Source organism: Azolla caroliniana, unplaced genomic scaffold (assembly GCF_043228905.1).
Source record: "Azolla caroliniana isolate FFs.n. ecotype wild unplaced genomic scaffold, voAzoCaro1.0.p SCAF_1, whole genome shotgun sequence".
NCBI classification, from domain to species: domain Eukaryota; kingdom Viridiplantae; phylum Streptophyta; class Polypodiopsida; order Salviniales; family Salviniaceae; genus Azolla; species Azolla caroliniana.
In genome coordinates, this window is record NW_028230436.1 from 36,170,443 (window position 1) to 36,179,656 (window position 9,214).

The following is a 9,214-nucleotide window of genomic DNA, read 5'->3' on the forward strand; positions in this document are numbered from 1 at the left end:
GAAACCACAAAACAATTTACATAAAAAGAACGTCCAAACCACATCCATTGAGTGATTTCTTCCAAAACAAGCACGGCGAGGTACAACCACCATGAAACTATTTGTCCCATACTCTCCTATCTCATCACAACCAGTCCATCCTAGCCTCATGGGATGTTCGCGACATAACTAGTGATGGCCATCACAAAACTCCTTATCTTACCTATCATTTGTGACCCAAACGTCTAATCTATTCACGCACACCTAAACCAAACAAACTCTTCTTGAATTTCTAGGCATCCTAAATCATGTACATCTAATACATAGCATTTCTTCTACTTGAAAGTGCTTAAATCCCTTGATAGATTTGATACATAGATTTCGCATTGATTGTAGTTCCAATCAAATATATTCCACATACACTCCTTGATGCCTCAACCATTCTACATGTTATCTTAAACATCTACTTCTACATGTCAAAGTCTTAACTGCACAATATTTTACTTACATGCGTATGGACATATATTTCAAAATTTCAATATATACCTCAACATTGGAATAAATGATGACGTTAGTCCTTTACATGTATAGTCGTATGTGCCACCAAGATTTCCCTCCCCGCTACTTTGTGAGACAGTAAACCATAAAGAAAAAGAATTTCGGATGCAATGTCTCGGCTTTGGGGATGGTTTTCTATATACTTCAAATCACTGTGAAATTCTTCAATCAAAAAACTGATGTAAAAATTCTTTACTGAAAAAATCAGTAAGCGGAATACAAGGAGAGTTTGCATCAGTGGGAATGGAATGAATTTAAAGGTTGAGCAAAAAGAAAGGCTGAAAGAATTTTCAATGAGCAGTGCCATATATTAGGGAAGAAAAAACATCAGTAAGCTATTCTAGGAAATAAGACAGTTATCTGACTACCTCTATGACTCTTAGAAACAAGACAAATCTGTGTAAAAGAGAGATGGAGAAATCTGGTAAACCAATCTACATTATCGACCACCATCAAGAGAGAGTTTACGAAATACCCTGGCATGTTCCATAATAACAGAATCCCCAAACATGGGACGCTCACAAACCCACAGACCTTTCAGTTCAAAGCATTCCAAATATAGAGAGAACTTCACATTATGCAACTTGATTCAGCATGTTAGTATGTTTATCAAATGCCTAAAATTAACAGATAATACTAATGGTCCATAATAATAAGATCCCAAACATAGGTAAGACAATCCAAACCTACTCACATTTCAGTCCATACAAAGGAAAATACAAATAGAAGCTGGTGTTAGTAGAACTGGATTTGGCATCTTACTATAGTCTTGAAGCATCCTCTTCAAGCTAGTCTCGAAGCATTGCACTCAAAAAACATTGTTCAGTCCTCTTCTTTTTCAGGTGGACAGCCACAGGGCAAAAGCATCCTCTGCAATTTGAAAATAAATATATTTAATACATTTGTAATATGCTTTCCCTTTTCTTGCAGGGATACGCACGCACACACAAATATGAAACACAAATATAACAAGAAGTTATATTTGAGCTATAAGGAAACCTATGATTAAATAGTTACCTGCATGAAGGCATAGCGTTCCCTTCCAATCGATTCATTTTCTGCAACGGCAAAGTAGGCAAGGAGAGGATCGTGACCAATGTAAGATGCGTAACTATCCCTCTGAATGTTTACTGCCCATTCACTAAAACCACAACAAACAAGGAAATTACTATAGCTATGCAAAACTACAAAACAACCAACCGATATAAAAATCATTTATTGATAGCACATGCTCAGGTTTTAAAGGCGAGACTTTCAAAACTTGTAACCAATTTCTTTAAATTTTTCCTAATACATCAAGTTGCCCAAGGTAAAACAGTCACAGACTATTCCATTCCTATTTCACGTATGAGATTATTGACTAAAATCATTGGGATAAATTAAATTTTAATTGCGATCTAAATTATGGTAAAATGATCGATTTTTAGACTGTCTATACTCAATAGTCTCCTGGAGAATTTATAGGTCTGCAATTAAATTTAGCAGGTTACTTTAATCATACCCAGGATTTACAGTGGATCACGTCTAATTACTAATTTAAGTGGCACTATCATTATAATTGTGGTTATCCAACAGCTTTTTTTCAAAATTTCCACCTTAAACAATATCAAAGTCAAATGCAAATAACAATCAGGTTTGCGAACTCTTTCTCTAAATATTCAACTTCATGGTTGCAAAGCTGACATCTGTGGTGCTCAATAGTTATATGTGCATATCGTCCAAATTTTATTCTCTTTCCATGACATCATGATGTCTACACCAACTGTATCATTGTGCAATGAGCATCTGACATGAGTGTCTCCATGCATTTGATCTAAATAATTATACCATTTATGAACATACATAAGAAGAGGTTACAAATGGCAACATTTGTGCCTACCTACGGTCTTGGATTCATCGAAGTTCATGAAGTGTCTACAATAATGATTTATGTCATTATCACTTTGTTTCTCTCTAAATTAGTCGTATGAATTCTAAGCCAGTGAGAATGAATCCATGTACTTGGAAATAACATTTAAGGCTTGAAAAACTGTCTCTGTGACTAATGGAGCCTACTCTTAAGTCCTCTTTAACTATCACATGTCATATTGACGTTTTTCTCCTTATCAGGCGGATAATCCTTGTATCTAGTGGCAGAAAACGGGCCCAGAAGAACTCCCACTCAGAAACCCTAATATCCCAAATTACAAAGATTCTGAGGACATCTCAGCCCCTATCATTTAGATTATCGCAGACCAACCTACAATACTAAGCAAAAATCTCAAATATTTGAAACCTGTAAACAATTTATTAAAAACACTAATTTCTGAATCTGGATATCACAGATAAAAAAATGTTAATTTCTTATTATATACATAAGAGATAGAAACGCTAATGTCTGACCAGCCAACGATCACCATCAATCCTACTAAGTATGACAGGGATTAGCTTTCTCTACAAATAATATTTGTTAGCTTCAAAATAATGACCAATTGAAACCTTAAACTCAAACATTAAAACTTTGAAAAATAGTAGTTAGAATGATCTTACCCTTCTCTAAACCATGCACTAATGGTGTCCCCACTTGGCTAGGTTACTTACATAGCATATATAACAACTATATGGCTCTACTTATCAATAGAAATTGTGACATGTAATAACTATATGGATCTACTTATCAATAGAATTTGTTTGCAGCCTCTCTCCTTATACAGTGTTTACATTCACTCTATTTCCAATGATTGAAGACTTCACAATTATCTGAAGAGTATAGAAACCCATCTCCAACAAAGCCTAATTTTTCCGTGACATGATACCTAAGTTCTCCTTAACCTCGTCCAATTTGCAAGAAGAAAAATTTCCCCTTAGGAGGTTCATAAGGGAAACAATGGTGATGGTGTTCCTCTTTGTTTCTCTCAAGAATATGTTGCTCTAGTTTTACCCTTTGCTGTCAACCATGTACAGCCATGACCACTGGATTTCCTTCTTATCCCGTGTTTAGATATGTTCTCCATTTACATCCTCTCCTATTGACGTTTTAGGTCAATGGGTCTTATAGATCAAACGTTTGACATGGCCAATTCAGATCAGAAATTGGCCAAGATATGGGTATTTTATTTTGAAGCAGGGCGAAGAGAGAGAATAAGACTTACAATCTGTTTAAGTCGGCATGGCCGGTTCCGACGTATTTGGCTTGAAGATGCTCGAGCTGGGAGTTGATGTTAAACCTGTCGCTGGCCTGCAAAATCAATCCCGTGAAGAGGAGATTGAGAAGTAACAAACAGAAAATGAGACACAACATGTGTGTTTACCTGCATGTTGAAGAAAGAACAGTGCCCCGCGAGAAACAGAGACAGAGAGATGGACAACTAATAGAGGCCAAAATGCAGGCTATGCATACATATATGTACTGTACTGTATGTGGTATGTATAAGAGCCCTCCCTCCCTATAGCCTATAGGGTGGGTTTCCTCGTGGACCCAAAGACAATGTACAAACATGACGCCCCATTGGTGTCCCATGCCATCGAAAATGATCATTGATCGTATAATGTATTATGTACCTCGGAGTCAAGGTGAATAGGAACCCAAAATAGTGAGAGATTTGCCTCGCCAATAGATAGTCCCCTTTACATACCTCAATTCCTTAGGCTCCACGTATCACACATGTCGTCACGAGCCATTACGGGTTTGTCCTAAATCTAAGATAACTGATTTCCCACGTATCGTACCCATAAACTTTTTATTATGAGTAGTATTGGCAAGTAATGCACCATTTTTGTTAGTTGGCATTTGACCATTAGAGTGAGGAAGTTATTAAATTAGAATCGTTTTTAATATGATGATTATGCAAATATAAATAACCATGCACATTTACTCCATTTATCAAGTATTTGGTTAAAATGTTCATAAAGTTTTGCACTCAAGGGCCCTTAGATGAAGTCTAATGAGAACCATAGGGTGCTATCAAGGATTATCCACTCAACTTCGATATTTTACCAATACCACATTGCCAATACATTTGGATGGCATAGTAGATCTAGGTCTTCCAGTTTCACACAAAACATAACACTTGTATGATAGTTTTCAAAATATGTTGGATTGTATGTTTGAATTAATGTGCATGAATTTATTCGTGCTTACCCAAGATGAATGTGGGGATGTCCTCAAGGCTTAACACATCCACACTCCCCAACATTATATGTGGATGCATGGATGTCATCATTTTGCTGACAATAGCATTCCTCCTAGTTTGTTATTAAAGATATAGATATTATAAATGTATGCTTGAATGTACATGGCAATAATCATACACAAGACAACCATAGCTTGCATTCGTGAACAATGCATACATCCTCTATATTATTCATATGCAATGTTGATACCCCTCATCATATGAGAGTGTAGGTACGTGTACATATATGCTGACATTTGATTATAAGGGAAATGAAATGAATTGCTTAAATGAAAGTTAATATGGTCAGGGATAGATCGACTTACTTGCAATATAAGTGTTTGTTTGCAATTCAATTCAATCCCGTTGTATCTCAATGATTAAGGATACTAATATAATCTAAAACATTATATATCAAGACGAATACGCTAGTGTACACCCTAGAGATATTTCATGCCCTTTAATCATGTGATTTGAGAGCCTTGATTGCCACTAACCACGTATTCACAAATAAATAGATAGCATCGACTTGTAGTTTTTGCAACATATATATTCACATATTTGGGTAATTATTCAACAATTACATCTGATAAATGTATCAATTCTCATATATTTCATGGACACGTTCGACGCACACATAGTAGTAATGTCACAACATTTCTTTCATCTATTTGAGAACACAAACTAAAAGAAAGATTTGACGAGTGGTAAAAGGGTTGTCCGGTGAGGGTTGGAAGGTAAGGCGATAGGCCATCCCAAACAATTGGAAAGGTTGTCCGGCGGGAGGCCTAGAAGGTGTGGGTCATATGTGTTGATATAGCAATAGTCTGATTCATCCCATCCATGTTGTCACCACATCTCGCTGCCGTGGGGGAGGGCCGGGATCTAAGGGGGGGGGGGGGAGAGAGAGAGAGAGAGAGAGAGAGAGAGCAAGTATTTGTTGGACACGAGACTCTCTCTCTCTCTCTCTCTCTCTCTCAGCCGTTAATCCAACGGTCAAGAGGGCCTCCGATCCTGGCCGTCGGATCAAATAGAAGCTTCTCGAAGCCTTGACTGACAATAAAAAGAGAGAGACAGCCCTAATTTCCAGATCTGAAACTTCAGTCTTGCTTCCCCTTCTCTCTTCGTTTTGCGCTCAGTTAGGGTTTGTGCTACACTCTCTGGGTGGTTTTGTCTGCTTCATTTGCTCGCCATGGCCAAGGACGGGCCTGCTATCGGTATCGACCTTGGTACTACTTACTCCTGCGTTGGTGTGTGGCAACATGATCGTGTTGAGATCATTGCGAATGACCAGGGTAACCGCACCACGCCCTCTTACGTTGCCTTCACTGACACTGAGCGTCTTATTGGTGATGCGGCCAAGAACCAAGTCGCCATGAACCCTATCAATACAGTTTTCGGTAAGTTTTCTGTTGTTTGATATGCTTCTAAGCACTCAACTTTGTCACCGAGTTGTTTAACATAAGTTCATGAAGCATTTCGTAGAGTTGTGATCTAGATCTATCTGATATCTAGATTCTCTGAACCGTTTTATACTTGCATATTTTACCTAGTCCGTGTGATCTACTGGTCGTATTCTCTTTGACACTGTGTATTGTATGGTTCTCGAAATAACCTATGCTGGGAAGACAAAACGTATTCTTATTTTTTATAATCATCTAGACACGATTTGTAATGGCCTTGAACTTCATTTTTAGTGCCTTCACTTATCTTGTTGCAACATTTTTCTGTTTTTACAGATGCCAAGCGTCTTATTGGTCGCAGATTTTCTGATTCTTCTGTCCAGAGTGACATCAAGCTGTGGCCTTTCAAGGTTACTTCTGGACCCGGTGAAAAGCCTATGATCACCGTACAGTATAAGGGAGAGGAGAAGCAGTTTGCAGCTGAAGAGGTGTCTTCTATGGTTCTTGTGAAAATGAAAGAGATTGCTGAGGCTTTTCTTGGTAATACTGTCAAGAATGCTGTGGTCACCGTGCCTGCTTACTTTAATGACTCTCAGAGACAAGCCACAAAAGATGCTGGTGTGATTTCTGGTCTAAATGTGATGAGAATTATAAACGAACCAACTGCTGCAGCTATTGCGTATGGTCTGGACAAGAAGGCTACCAGTGTGGGTGAGAAGAACGTGCTTATCTTTGACCTTGGCGGTGGAACTTTTGATGTCTCACTGCTTACAATTGAAGAAGGAATCTTTGAGGTAAAGGCAACTGCTGGTGATACTCACTTAGGGGGTGAAGATTTTGATAACAGAATGGTGAACCATTTTGTACAAGAGTTTAAAAGGAAGTATAAGAAGGACATAACTGGTAATGCTCGAGCTCTGAGAAGGCTAAGAACATCATGCGAAAGAGCAAAGAGGACTCTCTCATCCACTGCACAAACAACCATTGAAATTGATTCACTATATGAAGGAATTGATTTCTATTCCACTATCACCAGAGCCAGATTTGAGGAGCTGAACATGGATCTCTTCAGGAAGTGCATGGAGCCAGTGGAGAAGTGCTTGCGTGATGCAAAGATGGACAAGAGCAGCATCCATGATGTTGTGCTTGTGGGAGGGTCTACCAGGATTCCTAAGGTGCAACAGCTGCTGCAAGATTTCTTCAATGGCAAGGAATTGTGTAAGAGCATCAATCCTGATGAAGCAGTTGCTTATGGTGCTGCCGTTCAGGCAGCCATATTGAGTGGTGAAGGAAATGAAAAGGTACAAGACCTTTTGTTACTTGATGTTGCTCCATTGTCCCTTGGTCTTGAAACTGCTGGAGGAGTGATGACAGTTCTCATTCCCCGTAACACGACAATTCCAACCAAGAAGGAGCAAGTCTTCTCTACCTACTCCGATAATCAACCTGGTGTGTTGATCCAAGTTTATGAAGGTGAGAGAACACGTACTCGTGATAACAATTTGCTAGGAAAGTTTGAGCTATCTGGGATTCCTCCTGCCCCCAGGGGAGTTCCCCAGATCACGGTTTGCTTTGACATTGATGCCAATGGCATCCTAAATGTCTCTGCTGAAGACAAGACCACTGGACAGAAGAACAAGATCACTATCACAAACGACAAGGGAAGATTGAGCAAGGAAGAAATTGAGAAGATGGTTCAAGATGCAGAAAAATACAAAACTGAAGATGAAGATCATAAGAAGAAAGTGGAGTCAAAGAACAGTCTCGAAAACTATGCATACAACATGAGGAATACCATCCGTGATGACAAGATAGCGGGGAAGCTGAGTGAAGAAGACAAGAAGAAGATCGAGGATGCTGTGGAGCAAGCCATCCAATGGTTGGATCATAACCAGTTGGCTGAGTCTGATGAGTTTGATGACAAGATGAAGGAGCTGGAGAGTGTCTGCAATCCAATTATTGCAAGGATGTATCAAGGTGGAGCCGGTGATGTGCCTCCTGGTGCTTATGGTGCTGGTGGAGATGGTGTACCTGGAGGTGCTTCTGCAGGGGGACCAGGGCCAACAATTGAAGAGGTCGATTAAAAGATGGAATTTAGTTTATTTTCCTGAGAAGAATCTAAACGCTTAAATAAATTCGGTTTTGTATTTTTTTTGTTCTGATTGATTAATTTTGTGAGACCGAGGCGAGGAATTATTATCAATTGTATCCAGTAACCAGTTATTTTTAAAATTCTCTGGTTGGCAATACGGCAGGTTATTCTGCACATGTTAAGCTACTTTGAAATTATTTAGAGTTGCTCTTTATAATCATTCAAATTTGGAAAATTTGGGATCTGATTCGATAGTTAGCACAAACTAACGAAAATCACTGTTTGAAATTTCTATGATCTTTGATTCTGTCACTGGGTATAATTGATCAATGCTTTTGGATGTTCTTATCATTTCAATCAATGGACACACACAGTTTTGTAGCAATGGCAGTGTTGTTTGTATCACTATGGGCTTAAGATCTTGTGGGTTTTGCAAGATCTGAGTGGCTTGAGCATGGATGTTTTCTGATAGATGTGTTATTCTCCCTCAACTCATAAGTGGCTCGCAAGGGATAATTTAGTAATTATAAATATGCTTATTTATGTCTTTTTATACAAGTAGCTAGCCAAACCACCAACCATGTCTCTTCTTTGAGAAATGCAATCGGGTATGGATTATACTTATTTATGTCTTTTTTAATTCAAGTGGCCAGCCAAACCACGAACAATGTAATGTCTCTTCTTTGAGAGATGCAATCGTGTATGACATAAGTATATCCTACTAGAAAGGAAACAAATAATGGCAAAATTAAAACAGAGCATACACAAGACATAAATCTCTTAACCTAGATTGATTCATGCGTGATATTCGTGGTCTCTTAACCTAGATTGATTCATGCGTGATATTCGTGGTCTCTTAACCTAGATTGATTCATGCGTGATATTCGTGGTAAACACAAGACATAGATCTCTTAACCTAGATTGATTCATGCGTGATATTCGTGGTAAACACAAGACATAGGTCTCTTAACCTAGGTTGATTCATGCGTGATATTCGTGGTAAACACAAGACATAGATCTTTTAACCTTGA

At 38.5% G+C, this 9,214-nt stretch overlaps 2 protein-coding genes across 2 annotated transcripts; one reads left to right on the forward strand and one right to left on the reverse strand.

Moving 5' to 3' along the window:
- Positions 1–1,094: 1,094 nt before the first annotated feature.
- On the reverse strand, positions 1,095–3,944 carry LOC147870226 (uncharacterized protein At4g14342). The gene is made up of 4 exons (XM_087338065.1): positions 3,828–3,944; positions 3,669–3,754; positions 1,555–1,678; positions 1,095–1,407 (listed from the first exon to the last, which is right to left on the reverse strand). Exons 1-4 carry the CDS (start codon positions 3,831–3,833, stop codon positions 1,360–1,362), a joined length of 264 nt encoding a protein of 87 aa, XP_087194191.1. The 5' UTR covers positions 3,834–3,944; the 3' UTR covers positions 1,095–1,359.
- Positions 3,945–5,792: 1,848 nt separating this feature from the next.
- LOC147870227 (heat shock cognate 70 kDa protein 2-like) lies at positions 5,793–8,396 on the forward strand. The gene is made up of 2 exons (XM_087338101.1): positions 5,793–6,088; positions 6,428–8,396. Exons 1-2 carry the CDS (start codon positions 5,881–5,883, stop codon positions 8,173–8,175), a joined length of 1,956 nt encoding a protein of 651 aa, XP_087194227.1. The 5' UTR covers positions 5,793–5,880; the 3' UTR covers positions 8,176–8,396.
- The last annotated feature ends 818 nt before the right edge of the window (positions 8,397–9,214 follow it).